General features: G+C 35.8%; 1 protein-coding gene across 3 annotated transcripts in view; it reads left to right on the forward strand.

Annotated features, from left to right (window-relative positions):
* Nucleotides 1–22,236, forward strand: part of FNIP1 (folliculin interacting protein 1) — a 111,459-nt gene that overhangs the window by 54,527 nt on the left and 34,696 nt on the right. For 2 of the 3 annotated variants that reach the window (XM_019642211.1, XM_019642212.1), the window contains exons 4-10: nt 1,355–1,455; nt 1,716–1,790; nt 7,484–7,575; nt 15,289–15,372; nt 16,532–16,603; nt 19,381–19,516; nt 21,950–22,151. In XM_019642211.1, coding sequence (XP_019497756.1) covers nt 1,355–1,455; nt 1,716–1,790; nt 7,484–7,575; nt 15,289–15,372; nt 16,532–16,603; nt 19,381–19,516; nt 21,950–22,151 — 762 coding nt within the window. The remainder of the gene's footprint in view (nt 1–1,354; nt 1,456–1,715; nt 1,791–7,483; nt 7,576–15,288; nt 15,373–16,531; nt 16,604–19,380; nt 19,517–21,949; nt 22,152–22,236) is intronic. The other variant, XM_019642213.1, reaches the window with a different exon arrangement.

The raw sequence follows: 22,236 nt of genomic DNA on the forward strand, positions 1-22,236 counted from the left end.
AAAAAAAAATCTTTTAAGTATTTTTTAAAAACTTCAGTTTCTTGATTTTTCCATGATGGAATGGTTTTAGTGAAATTTGTGACTAATTCTCATTTAGTATCTTAGTTATTTAGGTCATCTTCCTCATCAGTTGTGTTGTTATATAGCATTGGCAATTGCATTGGGACACCCTCTAAAACAGTGATTTAAGCAAATTAGGGATTTTCCTCACATGACAAGAAGTCTGGAGGTAAGCTGTCTAGGTATGATGTATGGGTTTCAAGATGGCCTCAGAGACCAAGGCTCCCTTATCTTTCTGCATAGAATTAATGTGTACTTGTTGCCTTGTGGTTGGATATGGCATCTCCATCACTATTGACTTCCATTTATATCTCATTGACAATCCTGGTTGAATGCATACAAATGGATAGTTCTGAAATCTGCTGCTCCAGCCATTAGTTTAACCCTTTGAATACAGAAACCAACCCTAAATTTCCTATTTACAAAAGAGGCTCTGAAATGCATTTTTTTCCGTTTGGCACATTGCTGCCCTGAAACAAACAGGACTTCAAAAAATAAGGAATAAGATATTTGATAGATAATTAGTGATATTTGCCACAGTATCTAAATAGTAAGCAAATGGATGAGTTCAATTTTTAGCTTTTTTCTGATTCCTATGAGGACAATTAAAGAATAATGGAAAGGAACAACTTTTTGATCAGAGTTTTTTGAAAACAAGTCGTTCTAATGTTTCAAATAAGTCCTTTAAAAAAATACAAAATAGATACGAATTTTTTGCATAAGAGTAGTAAAAATTCAAGTTCTATGAATTCTACTTGTTATCTGTGCTGGAGAAACATTGTATATGTATAAGATTTGGTTAATAACACTCATTTGTAATAGCAAAAACCTGGAAGTGACGTAGTACCCATTAGTAAGGGGAACTGACTTGATAAAAACTACGGTATTTTCTTTCTTTTTTTTTTTTTTTTTTTAGCTGAGCCGTCCTGCCACCTGTTGGCAGCTCATCGGCAGTCAGCTCGGGCAGGGACTCGAACTGTTGCTCAGAGCTCAAACTCTTGAGCGAGCTCTTAACCAACTGAGCCACTCGGCCGGCTCAAACTGCAGTATTTTCATACAGTAGAATGCTGTGTGGTTCTTAAAAGGAATCCATGTGTAACTATGGTTAGATCTATAAGACATTGTGAAATGAAGAGAATCAAGCTGCAGAACAGTGTATACCGAATAGAATCACTTAAAAAACTATTACGTAGAATAACTAACTACAGCAAAATAATTTTTAATAAAAATTAGTATTTGAAAATCATAAGGTTTTTAATTCTGCAATTTTATTAATCTTTCGGCTATTGTTTAGGGTTCTCGGTGCTCTTCTGATGCCAACATGCTTGGAGAGATGATGTTTGGCTCAGTAGCAATGAGCTACAAAGGATCCACCTTAAAAATTCATCAAATTCGGTAGGGGATTTTCTGATTTTTCTTAATCCATTTAGAATGGTTAATATTTTTGCAGATAAGAGAATTTCATATAGTCTTCACTCAGATTGAGCATGTCACATTACTCAGTTAATATAATGTTCTATGGGTTTGATGCTGCTTTATGGCTCTTGTGACTCTGCAGTGAAATCTCTGTGATTTACATATTTTTATTTATAGTAAATTGAAAAGATTCTTGTATTTTAGTTTTGATCTCTCTCTGTCCCTCTTTTTCTTCATAGTTCTCCTCCACAGCTTATGCTCAGCAAAGTTTTTACTGCACGGACTGGCAGCAGCATCTGTGGGAGTCTCAATACGTAAGTGGTTATGGACACAGGGAGAAATGAATTAAGATGTGCAGAGTATAAAAACTAACAGACTGCTCTCAGGATTGCAGCTTAAGTTCAGATATTTTTCCCCCCATCACTTAAATTTGAAAGTTTATGGAAGCCAGATTCCCACCCCCAGCTTTACTGAGCTGTAATAGACTTACAACATTGTGTAGGTTTAAGGTGTACATGTTGACTCGATACATTGATATATTGCAAAATGGTTATCACCATAGCATCAGTTAACACCTCCATCCTATCACGTAGTTACCATTTCTTTTTTGTGGTAAGGACATTTAAGATTTACGCTCTCAGCAATTTTCAAGTATATAGTACTATTTGATATAATCTGTATGCTGTACCTTAGATCCCCAGAACACATTAACTTATAACTGAAGTTTGTACCCTGTGACCATTAGCTCCCCATTTCTCTCTCCTCAAGTCCCTGGTAACCACCACTCTATTTTTCTGAGTTGGGCATTTTTAGATTACACATACAAGTGATATCATATGTTATTTGTCTTTCTCTTTTTGACTTATTTCACTTAGCGTAATGCCCTCAACTTTCATTCAAGTTGTCGAAAATGTCAGGATTTCCTTCCTTCTCATGGCTCCATAACAAATTTCTCCCTCTCCCTCTCCCTCTCCTTTGCCTCCCGTCCCCCCATGTGCGTGTGTGTGTGTGTGTGTATGTGTATGTGTATATAACATCTTTTTATTTATTCAACTGTTGGCAGACACTTAGTTTATCTCTCTATATTGGCTATTGTCAATAATGCTGCAATGAACATGTAAATGCAAATGTCTCTGTGAGATCCTCATTTCAATTTCTTTGGATTTATACCCAGAAGTGGAATTGCTGGATCATGTGGTAGTTATATTTTTAAGTTTTTGAGGAATCTCCATACTGTTTTCCATAGCAGCTGCAACAATTTATATTCCCACCAACAGTGTAAAAGGGTTCCCTTTTCTGCACATCTTCGTCAACACTTGTTATTGCTTGTCTTTTTTATGATAGCTATTCTAACAGTATGAATTAATATTTTATTGTGGTTTGATTTGTATTTTCCTGATGATTAGTGATTTTGAGCACCTTTTTATGTACCTTTTGGATATTTGTATATCTTCTTTGGAAAACTGTCTGTTCAGTTCCCCTGAACACTGAGATGAACTATTCATTTTTTAATGAGGTTGTTTGGTTTTTTTGCTATTAATTTCTATGAGTTCTTTGTATATTTTGGATATTAACCCCTTATCAGCTACATGATTTGCAAGTATTTTCTCCCATTCCATAGGTTGCCTTTTCATTTTGTTGACTGTTTTGCTGTACAGAAGATTTTTAGTGATGTAGTCCCAGTTCCTTATTTTTTATTTCATTGTGCTTTTGGTGCCATATCCAGGAAATCGCGGCTAAACCCTGTGTCAAGGAGCATTTTTCCTGTGGTTTCTTTTAGGAGTTTTACGGTTTTGATCTTATGTTTAAGTCTTTAATCTATTTGTGTTGATTTTTGTGAATGGTATAAGAGAGGATTCCAATTTTATTCTTCTACATATGGTTATCTAGTTCTCCCAGCACCATTCATTGAAAAGACTATCCTTCCCCTAATTAGTATTCTTGGCTCCTTCATCAGATATTAGTTGACCATATATGTGGCGGAGGTGTTTCTTGTCTTTTGATTCCATTTTATTGATCTGTGTGTCTATTTTTATGCCAGTGTTATGCTGTTTTGATTACTATAGCTTTGTAGCGTAGTTTGAAATTAGAACATACGATACCTGCGGTTTTGTTTTTCTCAAGATTGCTTTGGCTATTTGGGGTCTTTTGTGGCTCCATAACATTTTAAGGTGGTTTTCTATTTCTGTGAAAAATGCCATTGGAGTTTTGACAGAAATTGCATTGAATCTATAGATAGCTTGGGGTTAAATGGACATTTTCACAATATTTATTCCAATTCATGAACACAAGGTATTTTTCCATTTTTTTTGTGTATTCTTCAATTTCTTTCATCAAAGGCTTGTAGTTCTCACTATCTTCTTCATTAAATCATTCCTAAGTATTTTATTATTTTTGATGCTATTGTCAACAGGAGCGTTTTGGTTTTTTTTCAGATGTTTTGTTGTCAGTATATCGAAACACAACTGTTTTCTGTCTGTTGATTTTGTACCCTGTAACTTTACTGAATTTATTCTTTAGTTTTAGCAGTCTTTTGGTAGATTTTCTCTATATAAGATCATATTGTCTACAAATACAGACGGTTCTACTTTTTTTTTTTCCTCTTTGGATGCCCTTTATTTCTTTTTATTGCCTGATTATCCTGGCTAGTACTTCTAGTATTATGTCGAATAGGAATGGAGAATGGGCATCCTTGTCTTGTTCATGATCTTAAGGGGAAAAAAAATCTCCAAGCTTTCACCGTTGAATATGATGTTGGCTTTAGGTTTGCCGCATATAGCCTTCATTATGTTGAGGTATAGTCCTTCTATACTCTCTTTGTTGAGGTTTGTTTGTTTGTTTGTTTGTTTGTTTTTTGACAGGATTTTTGTCAAATGCTTTTTCTGTATAGAGATAATGATATGATTTTTACTTTTCATTCTATTAGTATGATGTATCCCATTTATTACTCTGCATTTATTAAACCATCCTTGCATCCCAGGGATAAATTCCACTTGATCATGTTGAATGATCCTTTAGTGTGCCGTTGAATTCCGTTTGCTAATATTTTGTTGAGAATTTCTATATCTATATTCATCAGGGATATTGGTCTGTAATTTTCTTTACTTGTGCTGTCCTAATGTGGGTTTTGAAGTGTAGGGAGTGTTCTCTTCTCTTTGGTTTTGAGAAGAGTTTGAGAAGGATTATAGTTAATTCTTCTTTAAATGTTTGTTAGAATTTACCAGTGAAGCCATCTCGTCCTGAGCTTTCCTGTGTTGGGAGGGTTTTGATTACCAATTCAGTCTCCCTACTTGTTATTGGTCTGTTCAGATTTTTTCTTTCTTCATGATTGAGTCTTGATAGGTTGTATTTTCTAGAACTTTATCCATTTCTTCTGGGTTATCCAGTTTGTTGGCATATAATTGTTCATAGTAGTCTCATGATTTTTTTTTAATTTCTGTGGTATCAGTTGAAATGTCTTCTCTTTCATTTCTGATTTTATTTATAGGAGTCCTCTTTCTATTTTTCTGAGTTAGTTTAGCTAAAGGTTTGTCAATATTGTGTATCTTTTCAGAAAACCAGCTCTTAGTTTTATTGGTCTTTTGTATTATTTTTCTGGTTTCTATTTTATTTATTTCCCCTCTGGTTTTTGTTACAGCAGATCCTCAACGTCATTTTGTTTAACGTCATTTTGTTATCATGTTGGGAGATGCTGTAGGAACCTAACTCCTATTTATATCAATTAGTCTATGGTAAAATTGGTTTCATTATACATCATTTCACTTAACGTTATAGAACCTATCGACAATGTTAAGTGAGGACTTACTGTATTTCCTTACTTCTGCTAACTTTGGGCTTAATTTATTCTTTTTCTACTTCCTTGAGGTATACAGTAAGGTGGTTTATTTGAGATCTTTCCTGTTCCTTAATGTAGGCATTTGTTCCTATAAACTTCCCTCTTAGAACTAACTGCTTTTGCAGCATCCTATAGGTTTTGGTATGCTGTGCTTCCATTTCATTTGTTTTGAGATATTTATTGATTTTTTTTTTAATTCTTTGACCCATTGGTTGTTCAGAAGCATGTTGTTTAATCTCCATATATTTGTGAATTTTTCAGTTTTCCTCCTATTATTGATTTCTAGTTTCATATTGTGGACAGAAAAGTACTTGGTATGATTTCAGTCTTCTTAAATTTGCCAAGACTTGTTTTGTGACTTATCATGTGATCTGTCCTGGAGAATGTTTCATGTGTGCTTGAGAAGACTGGCTTTTCTTGCTGTTAGATGAAATGTTCTGTGTATGTTTGTTAGTACCATTTCGTCTAAAGTATGATTTAAGTCCTATGTTTTTTTGTTGGTTTTTATGTCTGGATGATCTATTCATTATTGAAAGTAAAGTATTGAAGTCCTCTACTATTGCATTGTTGTGTATTTTTTCCTTTAGGAATATTAGTATTTGCTTAGGATGTTTAGGTGCTCTGATGTTGGGTGCATATATATTTATGATTGCTATATCTTCTTGATAAATTACTCTTCTTATCATTATATGACCATTATTGTCTCTTGTTACCGTTTTTGGCTTAAAGTCTAATTTATCTGATAAGTATTGCTACTCCGGCTCTCTTTTGGTTTCCACTTCATATTGCTTATGTATGTCCTTAAAGTTGAAGTGAGTCTCTTGTAGGCAGCATATTGTTGGGTCTTGTTTTTAGTTGAAGAACAGAAAATGTTTATCTTCCTCTAATTTGCTATAAACTGTATCTGGAAGTAAAATGTTGAATGCATTTCCATGTTAAGCTGACAGGCCAATTTTCCATTTTTCTGTGCCATGTTGACTTGGCATCTGTAGGTTGTGCCTCTTCAGTTTTTAGATTTCCTGCATAATTAACCCTGCAATTAGGAATGACCTAGGTCAGCCATATGGTGGGGCACAGGGACATTACAAGTTGCTATTGCCAAGATTAGAATAGTGAAGCTGCCCTGATGTCAGGATAATGGGCTGTATGCCAGAACCAAGTAAATGAAGGACTGGAGCTAGCATGAGGTGATAATGAACCCAGGGAGGCATTCTGTAGGTGCCAAATCAGAAACTTGGCTAGCCAGCGTACATGGGGGTATCCAGAGTCAAAAGCAGCAAGAAGTAGCAAGGAGCTGACTCAGAACTAGAGAAATTCTCAAGAGCCTCTATTAATTGTAAACACTCTAAAAAGACTTCTGAGAGGTTTTACTAGCTAAAGTTCTAATACTTGTAGCTCTTTTTTAGCTTGTAGGAAGGAAAGGGAGAGATGTTTTTTTACAGCATCATTGACACTTAAAAAATATGCCAAAAGCACTATGTTTTAAGAATTTAATACTGAAGTAGAAATTAGAAGTCCTACATTAGAATGACTGATTTTAGCTCTAATCCCCTCAGTTTCTTCATCATTTTTAGCTCTAATAGTTCTTAAAATCTTAAGGAAGGATACTTTGTACTAGACACATAATTTTACTTTTGTTATTTTGAAGAGTTTACTGAAAAATAATATAGGCCATTTATAATGTGCAGACTAAGTATACCTGTTTGATATTTGATTGATTCTTTTTTTTTTCTTTCTTGTTTTCTGCAAGAGGTTTGGGAGATATTTTCAGGTCCAAAATTGAGGGGAAACTTTGTAATTTAAATCAGGATCAGTAATCTTTTTCTGTAAAGGTCCAGCTAATAAATATTTTTGGCTTTGTGGGCCAGACAGTATGTCATAGTTTTTCAGCTCTGTGATTGTAGCATTAAAGCAACCATACATAATACACAAATGACTGGGTGTAGCTGTCTTCCAATAAAACTTTATTTACAAAAACAGGCAGTAGGCTAGATTTAGCTCTTAGGCTATAGTTTGCCAACCGCTGATTTTAATTATTAGTTTATACCACTAATAGGGAAACTGAAAACTTAAAAAACTGTTACGCATTTAAAATTTCATTGAGATATGCAAGGAATTGCCATTAAGAGCATAAAATGAATTTGGAATTTATTTCTTTCTTCTTCCCCTTAGGCTGCAAGACAGTCTTGAATTCATCAATCAGGACAACAATACATTAAAGGCTGATAGTAACACAGTTATTAATGGACTACTTGGAAATATAGGTAAATGATTCTTTGGGTTTTGTAAGTTTTAAAAATGTTAGCAACATGACAAAGATTTGCAGTTCTTTCTTAATAATGTACATGTTTTATAAGACCAAAGGGTTTCAAATACTAAAAATGGAAAAGTCATTTAAATTGCAGGTGTATATAACATTGTATTATTCAAAAAACATGATTGTCATATATTTGAGTATAATGTTTATTTTGTATCTGAAAAAAAGAACTGCTGAAGATCTAATTTTTTTTTTTAACTTTGATGCATCTTTAAAAGGCACTGTTATTGATATAAAAAAAACCCTGACCAGCTCTCTTGAATATTTCAGCTTAGGAAGACTGGTATTACACTTTTCTTCTTCTCTCTTTTGTAACAATAAAAGTTATTTTAAAATTGTGCTCATTTTTGTGACCTATATTTCACATGAGCAGATATTCAAATTTGATGTTCCTTAGAATAACAACTTATTTAGTATTTGGTTAGTTGATTGTTGTTTTATGTAAATTCAACATTTGAAAGTGACAAACTATAAAATTTTTGGTCATTTCTTTTATTCAAGAAAGCTCAACTAAGTTGCTGCTGACCGTATTTCTAGTGCATAAAGAGCTGTAATATGTCAGAGAATAGACTACAGTTAGAATAGGATGAGTATTTCTGTCATTCCCAGTTGCATGAGAATTTTTATTTGTAATTTTAATAAATATGTATTAGTTATATATATTAGTAGAAAATAGTTTTTTCTTCCAACTTGAACAGTATAACATTCTGTTACTTTTTATATTATAATTCATCTTCATTCAAATGAGCAACCATTAATTAAGCTAGTTACAGTGTCAGGCATGTACTTTAGAAATTGTGTGTATTTTATAGAAAAATATAAGTTCTGCTTTTTCTTAACTCATTTGATTAATTATTTCATTGGTATTAGCAAAGTAAAAATATGACAAGGAAATAACCAAATCTTTTTTCTTTATAATTGGACACTTTTCAAAGCTAAAGGGGCTTATTAAAAATTATTTATTTTACTTGTACAAATTCATTATCACTTATAATGGCAAATTATACCATAGATGTTAGATATACTCATTTTCTCTGTTTTAATATAGAATAGGACATTATTTAACAAAGTACAGACTTTAAATACTTAAACATTCTTATTGTGAATCAATATTTGAACAGTGTTTCTTATTTTCTTTAAATTTTCAATTAATCAACAAATACTTGCCAAGCACCTATCATATGCTAAGCACTCTGCTAGGCCCTGAGGTGAACCAGACTCAGTTTCTACCTCAACAGATTTATAGTTAGTGGGAGTTAGACAAGTAATACAATTATAGTATACTGTAGTTAATTCTTGGACAGGATTAAGAGTATGGTGTGATAGAACTGAGCAGGATCACTTAATTCAATCTTGGAGAGTCAGGGAAGGCTTCCTTGAAGAAGTGAGGCATAAGCTTGAAGAATTTACCCAACTTTTGGGGAAAGAAATGTTCTTGGAAAAAGCAATAACACGTGGACAGAACTAGGGGCAAGAGATCACAGAGCATGGAAAGAATGTGAATAAGGTGGGTGGAGCACAGATTAGGAGTAAGGAAAGTGAAAAGCAAGAAGTGAGCAAGAGCCGTATCACAAAGGGCACTGTGGGCCATACTAAGGAATTTCGCCTTAGGCTTCGAGCATTGGGTACCAGCGAGACTATGTTAGTTTGGGTCCTCCACCTGTTTTTTAACAGGTGTCAGCACAGGATTAAACATGCAAGGATTTTATTAGGGGAAATGACTACGTGAAAGAAAATGAGGAGAGAGCTGGAAAAGGTCAAGAGATCACTCAGATTGTGATACAAGTCTGACCCCAAGTGAAAGAGAGGAATAGAAGGTTGAATGAAAGAGTCCAGCCTGACATACAGTCCAAGGCAAGTTTGGGTAAGGCCATTTACAAGTTTTCGAGTCAAAGTTGGTTGTCAGAAAGAGACTCACTTCTTGCTAAAATGGGCCTTCCTCTCGGTCTGTACCAGCTGTGTTCAGTCATTGGCTGGGAGCAGCCTATGGGACATGTGAACTTGCGCAAACATGGCAGTGGATTTCAGAATACAGTGGTCACTTTGTCAATCACAGTCATAGCTGGAGATCTTTGCAGTGCATTCTTAAGGCCACCACAGAGGAGCTTTCAGAATACAAGTGTACGTTAGAGATATTTCCGACTTGTTTCCACCACAGTAAAACGAATACTTCAGTACAGCGAATAACAAAGTTTTTGTTTTCCCAGTGCATATAAAAGTTATGTTTATACTGTAGTCTGTTATATGTGCAATAGCAATGTGTCTAAAACACCCCCAGTGTACGTACCTTAATTTAAAAATGCTTTGTTGCTAGAAAAAATGCTAACCATCATCTGAGCCTTCAGTGAATTGTAATCTTTTTGCTGGTCAGGGGTCTTGCCTCGATGATGATGGCTGCTGACTGATCAGGGTGGTGGTTGCCGAAGGCTGAGCTGGCTGTTGCATTTATTAAAATAAGACAGCAGTGATGTTTTCTGCATCGATTGCTTCTTCCTTTCACCAGTGATTTCTCTATAACATGCAATACTATTTGATAGCATTTTACCCACAATAGAACTTCTTTCAAAATTGGAGTCATTTCTTTCAAACCCTGCTGCTGCTTTATCCACTAAGTTTATGTAATATTCTAAATCCTTTGTTGTCATTTCAACAATCTTGGCAGCATCTTCAGGAGTAGATTCAATCTCTAGAAACCACTTTCTTTGCTCATTCATAAGAAGCATCTCCTCACCTGTTAAAAATTTTATCGTGAAATTGTGGTAATTCAGTCACATCTTCAGGCTCCATTTCTGATTCTAGTTTTCTTGCTACTTCCACCACATCTGCAGTTACTTGCTCCACTCAAGTCTTGAACCCCTCTAAGTCATCCATGAAGGTTGGAATCAACTTCTTCCACACTACTGTTAATGTTGATATTTTGACCTCTTCCCATGAGTCACGAATGTTCTCAATGGCACCTAGAATGGTGAATCCTTTCTAGAAGGTTTTCAATTTACTTTGACCAGATCCATCAGAGGAATTACTATCAATGGCAGTTATAGCCTTATGAAATACACTTTTTAAATAATAAGACTTGAAAGTTGACATTACTCCTCGGTGATCCATGGGCTTCAGAATGGGTGTTGCATTAGCAGACAGGAAAACAGCATTAATTTCAAACATCTCCATCAGAGCTCCTGGGTACCCAGCTGCATTGTCAGTGAGCAGTAATATTTTGAAAGGAATCTTTTTCTGAGCAGTAGGTCTCAAAAGTGGGCTTAAAACATTCAGTAAACCATGTCATAAACAGACATTGCTGTCATCACGCTTTGTTGTTCCATTTATAGAGCGTGGGCAGAGTAGATTTAGCATAATTCTTAAGGGCCCAAGGATTTTCATAGTGACAAATGAACATTGGCTTCAACTTAGTCACCAGCTGCATTAGCTTCTAACAAGAAAGTCAGCCTGTCCTTTGAAGCCAGGCAATGACTTCTCCTCTCTCTAGCTATGAAAGTCTTAGATGACATCTTCTTCCAATAAAAGGCTGTTTCGTCTACATTGAAAATCTGTTGTTTAGTGTATCCACCTTCATTACTTATCTTAGCTAGACCTGGATAACTTGCTGCAGCTTTCACATCAGCACTTGCTGCTTCACCTCGCAATTTTATGTTATGGAGACGGTTTCTTTCCTTAAACCTCATGGACCAACCTCTGCCAGCTTCCTGCTTTTCTTCTGCAGCCTCCTCACTTCTCTCAGCCATCACAGAACTGAAGAGAGTTAGGGCCTTGCTCTGGATTGTGTTTTGGCTTAAGGGAACGTTGTGGCTGGTTTGATCTTCTATCCAGACCACTAAAACTTTCTCCATATCAGCAATAAGACTTCCTTTTTCTTATTATTCATGTGTTCACTGGAGTAGCACTTTTAATTTCCTTCCAAAACTTTTCCTTTGCATTCACATCTTGGCTAACTGTTTGGTGCAAGAAGCTTAGGTTTTAGCCTGTTCTGGCTTTCAACATGCCTTCCTCACCAAACTTATCATTTCTAGCTTTTGATTTAAAGTGAGAGATATGTGACTCTTCCTTTCACTTGAACACTTAGAGGCCATTGTGGGGTTATTAATTGACCTACTTTCAATATTGTTGTGTCTCAGGGAATAGGCTCGGGAATAGGGATTGAGCTTGGGGAATAGCTAGTTGAGCAGTCAGAACACACACAACATTTATCAATTGTTTGTCGTCTTAAATGGGAGTGGTTCGTGGTTGCCCCCAAACAGTTACAATAGTAACATCAAAGGTCACTGATCACAGACACCATAACAAATATAATAAGAATGAAAAAGTCTGAAATACTGTGAGAATTACCAAAATACGACACAGAGACATGAAGTGAGCAAATGGTGTTGGAAACACCGATAGACTTGTTTAACACAGGGTTTCCACAAACCCTCAATTTGTAAAAAGCGCAGTATCTGTGAAATGCAATAAAACGAGGTATGTCTATATAGAAACATACTCAGTTCAGATTTATCTCTGCAAAAGAATATTTTGATTGCATTGGTAATGGACTCAAGTAAGCCAGTAGGACTGAAGAAAGATCTGTATTATTGGGTTGTCGGAAAAGTCATGATGTATTTTTTCTGTTTTTCGTTGCAAAAATGTGTCATGATTTTTCCAACAACCCAATAAAAGGCTTTTTGTGATAATCCAAGTGATAGGTAATGGGGACCTAAAGTAAGATTGTGTCAGTGAGGATAGAGAGTCATTGAGAGGTGCATTTAGGAAAATAGACTGGACAAGAGTTGGTAAATGAAGCCAGATGAGGAAAAAGCAGGAATCAAGGGTGGCACTTTGTCATCTGGTTGTGTAATTGCATGGATATTGGTGCCATTCACTAGGAGAAACAAAATTGGGAATTGATGATTTTAGATCTAGGCATGTTGGTTTGGAAGTATTGGTGGGCTAGCCAAGTGGAGACATCCATTATATTTAGTTAGATAGATAGGTATATTAAAGTAGTAGCTGCTATAATATAAAACTAATGAAACTAATGAACGTACAATAATTTTAAAACAATAGAGGTTTCTTTTACTCATGTAACGTTCAAAAGGGTATTCCTCATTGTTAAGCAGTTTACCCCCGTTGTCTTAGAGGTCCAACCTTTCCTTCCTGGAGCTCTGCCTTCTTCCACATGGGGACTCCAAGGTTGAGCTCCGTTGTGCCAAGGCAGTGAGAAGGTTAAGTCTGGAGCAGGCATGTCCCCTTCATAACCACCACAGCCTGAAAGTGACATGTGTTACTTTTGTTCACGTTCCATTGGTGGATTCACCTGTCTATAAGGAGATTTGAGAAATACGGTCCCTAGCTGGGCAGTTGCTTCCCAGAGACTATTTGATATTAAGGAAGGGAGAACACACTTCTTTCTTTGTCAGACAGCTGTATCTATGAAGGATTTGAGAATCATTAGCAGATAAACGATAATCGAAAACAAGAATGAAAGAGATGATTTAGGAAATATAACGAATGAGAAGGAAAAGTTGTTGAGGATGGCATCCTGGGGAATGCAGGCTTTAAAGAAAGGAGTAGGGGAAGAGAAGCACAGAAAGGAGACTGAGGAAAAAAGCTTACTGCGTTAATGGAAACTGAGAGGGAAAAGTTGAAAGTGTAATGTCGTCTTGCATTAAGCAGCAGGAAGGCTTTTGGTGGCCTACGCATCCAGTTTCAGTGGGGAGAATATAAGTCGAAGTGGAGGAGCGATCAGACGTTAGTCTTTTCTTCCAAGATATAAGTAGTGGTTCTCAACTTTTTTGGTCTTAGGACCCATTTAAACCCTTAGAAATTATGGGGGACCACAGTAAACTTTTGTTTATGTGGGTTGCATTTACTGATATATACTATATTAGAAACTAAAACAAAATTTAAAAATATTTATGTAGTAATTCATTAAAAATTCACACTAATAACACCTTTCATCTTAATATAAATAGCATGTTTTGAAATAACTATTTTCCAGGACAAAAATAATTTAGTTAGAAGAATGGCATTATTTTACAGTTTTGCAAATCTCCTAAAATGTCTGGCTTACTAGAAGATAGCTAGATTCTCATATCTGCTTCTGTATTCAGTCTCTTGGTATGTTGTTTTGGTTCAAGTGTATTAAGAAAATCCAATCTCATGGATATGTAGTTGGAAAGGGAAGGTCTTCACAGACACCCTGTGAAAAAGTTGCAGGGACTCCCCAGGTGTCGTTGGGGACCACACTTTAAGAATTGCTGAATTTTAAGATTAGATACGTATATGGTCAGAAGGTTAAAATAGTTTTGGCTGTGTTTAAATGTTGATGGAAAAGGAGGTTATAAAGAGACTGAAGTTAGAGATAGAGGTAATACTTGGCAAAGTGAGATTTTTGAAGGCCTTAGCTGATTTAGAAGAATGAGCTTTGAAAGGGAGGGAGGGAGGGAGGGACCTCTCAGGATTTTTCACTGAGTTAAGTCCCTAGCACCCGGTAAGGCTTGAATAAGGGTCCCTGTTATTACTGCTCAGACCAGAAGGAAGCAAAGACGGGTGAGAATTTGATTAAGTTTGGAGATAGGTTGGTAGGAAAAGGAGAGTTCCCATTTGGTGAATTCTGTGTGCGCACACATATACATACGCATATACATAGGACTGTAGGAGACAAAGTCATATGCTGGCTGAGAGTAAGGAAGAGGTAGGTAGGGAAGTTTAAAGAGAGAGCAGGTAAGTTTTGAAAGAAGAACTGAACAATGAAACATGGAAGGATTGCTGCATATGCACTTTAATTATAGAAATTCTTGTTATAGAAAAATGTCTATTAGCAATTAAATACATTTGTCACTTTTTAAACAGAAAGCTCCCTGCTCTGTCCTAGGTAAATCTCCTAGATGGCTATTTAGGCCATCGTGATTAAGAGTAACTAACAGGTAATGCAGCTGCTTGCTTCTAGGTTGTAATGTCCTTTTTGGGTCTTTAAGACTCTGTTATCTTCTCTTGGTCAAGTGTGTAGTAGCCACTTTTCTTGGCAGCCAGGAGTCTGGCCCTGACAGACTGCATTGGTGGCGTTCTTCCTTAGTGGCTGACCCTGGTGTAGGAAGTTTGGTTTCTTCCATTACGTGTAACATCACTAGGTTAGAAAAAACTAGTTTCGTACTTACTTGTCAATAGATCCCTTTTCTGTATTTGCTCTTTGTTGTACGTTGTGTTCTGTTTTCTCAGCCAAGCATTTAGGTGGTTTTCTCCATACTGCTGTCGCAGGAGAATACTATTATCTTAAAATTGACTTTTTCAAAGATAAATTTATTTAGCAAATGTCAAATTGTATAGATAACAGTACTGTGCTTTTTTGGATCTTTAGAAACATTGTTTTAGACTAGAGCATTTAAAATAATTTTTACCTTGTATAGTGGAAGCTTATTTTATTGTTATATATAAATTTATTAGTAAACAGTCATGAAATTCTTATGTTTGACATAAGCTACGACCAGAGGGAAACCATCCCATTTTAGAAAAAGGGAAGCCAGCTTGAATTATTCTTATTTAGTGTAAAAGTTTCTGTCCATATCCGTTGGTCTGCTTTTGTGCTGCCTCAGCTCACCTTTTATTCCTGACGCACTGCTGCTTCTCTAACAGCCCTCTTTCACATGTATTTTACGTTTTTGCCATGTAGGTCTTTCACAGTTCTGCAGCCCCAGGCGGGCATTCTCTGAACAGGGTCCGCTCCGCCTGATCAGGAGCGCCTCTTTCTTTGCAGGTTTGCGATGTGCTGTGTGGGTAGACTAGTTGGTGCCCCAGTGGCTAGAATGTGTAGTTAAGCTGTGGAAACAAGAGAGTAAATCAGTGCAGGTGGGGAGGGTGTGGTTAAGAAAGCACAGTTTAGGAAGTGCACAAACTTAGTTTATTTCCGCTGACTATGTTCTTGAAGTTTCCAGAAACTTGATCAGTGGAATTGACATTTTCATGAAATTTCAGTTTGTCATTTCTTATCTCATTATGTAATAATGAATTTAACTTTAGCATTCTAAACTAAATTTTAGTATGAATATTATAATCCAGTTGGAATTTCTAATGTGACACACTATCTTGTTTCCATGGCTAAGTAGCTTATGTACCATAGTTCATCAGTATCTTATTTATTGCAAAATTTCTGGTCTATACTATTCCATAAGAATGATTTCTCTTGGAGCTAAGATTTAGTTGAACAAGCACCATTATAATTGCTCTATAAAAGATGTATATGAGTATATTTGTTTATATCGTTAAACTGATGATTATAGAGTGAGTTAATGCTTTGGTATTCAGGAAGTTGTATCTAACTTCTTGTTTTAATATTTATTTTCCTTACAAATACGAGGTATGAAAAATACATATTTATAGAAAATTTGGAAAGTGTGAAAAATAGGTAAAAAATATATGTTAGCTATCAGGCAGAAATAACCTTATTTATTTATTTTCTAAACAAAATTGAGATAATGCTATTTGAAACTATTTTCTTAAAATTTTTATTATGGAGAATTTTCAAACATACACTGATATAGGCAGAAGAATAGAGTGACCTGTCATATACCCATCACGTAGCCCCAGCAACCATCATTCTTACAGTTCAGTAGTTTGCTTTATTTTTTCATTTAATAGTATATTGTGAATATCTTCCTATGTCATTGAATATGCTTCTACTTATTTTAGTCACCCTTGCTTCTTCAGATATTATACATTATTTTCATATTATATGTCAAATCATGAGATCTCAAAGCTTGTTCAACTGAGTAATAGCTCTTGGTGTTGGGTTTGTGCCATGCTGTCGAAAAAATAAAGGAATGCAATGAGATGAGCATGATTTAGTTTGCAATCGGAACAACATCAACCTGAATAGCAATATATTTTATAACTGAGGGTTTTGTCTTGATTCACAGTTCACAGCAACCCAATGGACATGCCTGGAAGAGAGCTGAATGAGGACCGAGACAGCGGCATAGCACGCTCTGGTAATGTCAGGTTCACGTACAGTGTTTATGAGATAGCTGTTAGCTGACATTGATTTTCTTTTTTATCTTTGACTTTATCATTCAATTTTATGTATGCAGTTGGTTAGTATTGATATTACAAAAGAATTGTAGAAACAGCAGAGAGAAATGTTTTATATTAAAAAATTTTTGTGTTTACTATGAAATGTGCCTGGTGGAGCACGGCCTAGATGAATGCACACTGGCTCAGGCTTAGCCAGCACAAGAGGAAAGGGCTGCTGAGGAGACTGCTTAGATAGCATAGTAGAAGAGCACATTTGTTCATATCTGCTTGCTCCTAACTGGACTTTAAATCAGACTGTCTCTTGCCTGGAAAGACTTAGGTGTTTTGAACTAATGTTATACATATTTCTTTCACATATGGACTCTCACAAAATTTGTCTAACAAACTTTTATTGAAACATGCTAGGGATGAAAAAAAAAAAAAAAGAATAAAGCCCAGATTCTATCTTAAGGAGCAGAGTCTACTGAGAGAACAGTTAGGAAAATCGTCTGTCATGGTTCATTGTGTAATGCGTTCTGTGATAGACCTGTGCCGAGAGGTTCAGAGGAGAAGGTCACTTAACAGCTTGGGCAAGGGGCAGGGATCACCAATGCTTCACAGAGGGATAACACTTGAGTTGTGTCTTGAAAAATAAATAGATGTTACCTAGGCAAAGGCATGGAAGAAGGACATACCATTTATAAGGAAAAGTGTGTGGCTGTGGGAAGGTGGATTTTTAGACTTGAGTCTACCATCTTTCCTAGCTCCTGGAATCTAGAATAAAGGACACTTGTCTCCTCAAAAAATAAATAAAATAAAAATAATAATAGGAAAAGTGTTTATCAGGGCTCAGAGATCAGCATAAGTGAAAGAAGGACTAATCTTAGGCTTGAATTTTTGTTAGGTATGAGAAACTTGATCCACTGTGGCTGTTCATGTGTGTTGTCACATTATATGGCTCTGCTATTTAAATTGTTTACAATTCAATTTTGAGTATAGATGAGAAGTCCAAATTTACCTGTTGTAATCCCTAGGTTTACATTAGAATAACAAGAATTTTCAAAAAAAATTTTCAGACTCCTGCAATCTACTCCTGAAGACTCTGATTTAGCCTAGAGAATGTCTTAAGCATCATATTTGAGAAATAAAACAACGTGAGAAAGTCAACACCTGATTCTGATGGACAGCTAGAGTTGAGAACCACTACTCTAATAGGAAAAGTCTGCCTCTCTCAAATAATCTCACCCTTCTTTTCTAATTGAGTTTGTTATTTTTGTTCTTCGGAACTAATCTAGAGTACATTTTTCTTAATACTGTTGCTTCTATATAATCTAGAGATTTAGTTTTCTGTGGCAGGAATTTAATTTTGGAGGCGATAAATTCACATCTTCATACTTCATTTGATTCAGCTATAGATTGGAAGGCCTGGCTAGATTGATCTATAAGACTCCTTTAAACCATTAAATTCACATATGCCATTTAAATCATTAAATTCACATATGCCATTTAAGTTAATTGTGTATTTTCTTATAGGGTTATTTTTAATATCAGAATTTAGTAAAACAGCTTTTCCAAATTTAGAGTAACATTTGGTTTTTCACTGAAGCCATACCCAGATTAGTTATACATACCCAGTTTTATATTAGACCACAAAGTTTCACAATAGTAATTGATAAAATGCGGTCTTTTCAAGAAAGTAGTTTAGAATTAATTCATTAGTGGTCCAGATGTTTGCATGGTACATCATGCTCTCTCCTTTATCATTGAATTTGTCAGAGAAAATTCAAATGAACAGATCTTCATGTCAGTCTCTTAGTTTTCAGTCCTGGTGTCCAAAATGATATATCTTGTGGTATGGGCCTTTTCATAGATGATGATAATACTTCTCTAATTTTGATTACTTTACAAATTTGCAGTAAGTAGTAATAGTTATAACCATGAAGATAGGAATCTAAAATATTGCCAAACAAAAGGAAGTTCTTAATGTCTGTTCCTCTATAGATCCAGTGAGAAGGAGAGGATTCCTAGCCCAAGGTTCTAGCTTTTGACACCCCTACAAAAACCAGAGCTTTTGGATTGCAGAGAATGGATTTGAAAAAAGAAAAATCCCTACATTTAGGGATTGTTGCAATTATAATTAGAGTGGACTCTATTGGACTGTATCTGTCTCCTCTTAGAATGCTCCAGAGAGCAGTTTATAGGATTTACCCTTTTTGGAGCTTAGTAGTATAGTCATGACTCTTATTGAAAGTGGTCAAGCAATCAGAGGCTTGACTACCTGTGCATAAGTGACCTACGAGTACTTTTCAATGACATCTTTAAGTGATATCGAGACACTTATTTTCAAATATAGCTTTTGTTCTTAAAATCTAACTGCTGCATTAAAATTGAATCACATCGTGTTTCCTTTAAGCACTAAGTGTACAGCTGACCTAGGAGACTGTGTCATTGCCAAAGGGCTAATGCTTTATTTCAGAGTAGCATTTTCTTCTGGGGTGGGGGTGGAGTGGGGATAAGGATGTCAAAGGGGAATTAGCTCAGAGTTTCTTGCTAACACACTGTTAATATATGATTTTTCTTCGTAGGACCTTGCTCCAACAATGATGTTATTTTTCTTTTAATGGAAATTTTAGAGGCTCATGAAGCAAACTGGAAAATTTGAGTCACCATTCTTAAATTTGTTAAAAAGAAATTTTCCTTATATTTAGTTATAATTGACTTATACATTATACTTGTTCTTATTCTTGCTTGACAGCATCTCTCAGCAGTTTGCTTATTACACCGTTTCCCTCCCCAAACTCCTCACTTACCCGAAGTTGTGCTAGCAGCTACCAGCGACGTTGGCGACGCAGCCAAACAACAAGTTTGGAGAATGGTGTATTTCCCAGATGGTATGTTGGAACCTAAATTTACAAGATTGAATAGTTTCTTAAACACAATTTTGTATGTTTTTGTTTTTTTTAAAGTCTTGACTGATATTTCGTGCATTTTAAGTCGGGAGCTTAATGCTGTTTAAATATATTGCTTTTTTTTTTTGTTTTTTAAGCTGAGCCATCCTGCCACCTGTTGGCAGCTCAGTGGCTGCTCAGCTCGGGCCGGGAATCGAACCGCTGTTGCTCAGAGCTCAAACTCTTGAGCGAGCTCTTAACTAACTGAGCCACTCGGCTGGCCCTATATTGCATTTTTTTATTGTGGTAAATTATGCATAACAAAATTTACCATTTTAACCATTATTAGGTATACAGTTCAGTGGCGTTAAGTATTCAGATTGTTGTGCAACCATTCACATCCAGGACTTAATTATCTCCCCAAACTGAAACTCTTTACTCATTAAACAATAACTCGCCACCTCTCCCTCCCCTTAGCTCCTAGCAGTCACCATTCCATATTTTATCTCTATGAGTTTGACTACTCTAGATCCTCATATAAATGGAATCATACAATATTTGTTTGTCCTTTTATGTCTGGCTTATTTTATTTAGCATGTCTTCAGGTTTCATCCGTGTTATAGCATGAATCAGAATTTCACTCCTTTTTATGGCTGAATAATTATCCATTGTATGTATATACCACATTTTGTTTATTCGTTCATCTGCTATGGACATATTTTTGGTTATTTCCACCTTTGGCTATTGTGACTAATGCTGCTGTAAACACTGAGTATATAAATGCCAGTTCAAATCCCTGCTTTTAATAATTTTGGGTATATACCCAGAAGTGGAATTGCTGGATCATATGATAATTCTGTTTGTAAGTTTTTGAGGAATTGCCATACTGTTTTCCACAGTGGCTGCACCATTTTACTTTCCGAAATGCACAAGAGTTCTAATTTCTCCACGTCATCGCTGTTGTTAATCTGTTTTTTTGATAGCGATAGCCATCCTAATGGGTGTGAAGTGGTATCTCATTGTGGTTTTGATTCGCATTTTCCTAATGGCTAGTGATGTTGAGCATCTTTTCCTGTGCTTGTTGGCCATGTGTCTGTCTTCTTTGGAGAAGTATCTATTCTTGTGCTTTGCTCATTTTTAGATCAGGTTGTTTTTTTGTTGTTGAGTTGTAGGAGTTATTTATATATTCTGGATATAAGTCCCTTATCAGAAAAATGCTTTGCAAATGTTTTTTCCCTTTCCATGGGTTGCCTTTCATTCTGTTGATAGTGTCTTTTCGTGTACAGTAGTTTTTAATTTTTATGTAGTCCAGTTTATCTCTTTTTTTTCTTTTGTTGCCTGTGCTTTGGATGCCATATCGAAGAAATCATTGCCAAACCCAATGTTATGAAAATGTTTTCCTCTAAAGTTTTGTAGTTTTAACTCTTCTGTTGGGACTTTCATCCATGTACTGTATGTTTTGATATTTCAGTTTTTCCTGTTTCTATTTTGGCAAGTTAATTCATTCTTAAAAGATCTTTTGTTAGTCTATGGTAAATATAACTATAGACAATGAAGCTTCTTCTTTACTCACTCCCTTTATTCCTTCATCTTTGATTTTATACCTGGAATCAAAGAAGAAACAAGTAGATTCTAGACCAGTGAAGAGATTGTATCAGACACATCTATAATAAACCTTAAAATTCAGGCATGATTATGTTGGTTATGAATTGGGACTATCTATTTTTTAGTGACTTTTTTTTTTTCAAAATGTTCCCATTCTGACTCAAAATTTCTTTTTTTTTTTTTTTAAAGATTTTTATTGGGGAATTGGGGGGATGGGAACAGTGCTGGGGAATTGGGGAAAGGGGAACAGACAAGTTGCTGTCCTTTTTGTTCTTCAATCTAGTTGTGGAGGATGTTGCTTCACTGGCCCAAGTTGGCACCATCATTGAGCTCTTCTCTGGCGAGGCAGATCAGTCGCCGGCTTCTGGACGGCTGCTCACTGCGGCTGCTGGCCGCTCACGCTGGCTGCTGGCCACACGGTAGCCCATGGCAATCCACTGCCACAGGGACTGCAGCCCACGCCATCACCAGCGACTCAGGCAGCCCAGCTAGCTCCAGGTTGAGCTGTTGTTCAGCATCTTAGCTGTGGAGGGCAGTGTTACTTGCCCTCATATGTGGGATCCGAACCGGGGCCCTCTGGCATCCCAAGCGAGTTCTTAACCATCGCGCCACTCGGCCGGTCCCCCAAAATTTCTTATAAAAATGTGATAATGAAGGAATAGCCAGTAGATTTCTCAAAGAGATATCCAACTGATACAAATTTTTAGATTTACTTGATAAAACAGCAGAAGACTTTAGCTTGCCTACATTTAATCAGCAAGATTAAATTGTGAATTTAATTATTTTTGCATATTTATATATATTTTAATTAATAACAAATTTGTTTTTAAGGTCTATAGAAGAAAGCTTTAATCTGTCAGATGAGAGCTGTGGCCCTAACCCAGGAATTGTGAGGAAAAAGAAGATTGCAATTGGGGTAATCTTTTCATTATCCAAAGATGAAGATGAAAATAATAAATTCAACGAATTCTTTTTTTCACATTTTCCTCTTTTTGAAAGCCACATGAACAAATTAAAAAGTGCAATAGAACAGGTAAGCATAGTCATGTTGTTGGTTTGCTTACATCCCTTATTTTCCTTTGTATCTTATTCTCTTGTTGAAGCATTGTGTTTATTCA

The sequence above is a fragment of the Hipposideros armiger genome, unplaced genomic scaffold (assembly GCF_001890085.2).
Source record: "Hipposideros armiger isolate ML-2016 unplaced genomic scaffold, ASM189008v1 scaffold_66, whole genome shotgun sequence".
Taxonomy (NCBI): domain Eukaryota; kingdom Metazoa; phylum Chordata; class Mammalia; order Chiroptera; family Hipposideridae; genus Hipposideros; species Hipposideros armiger.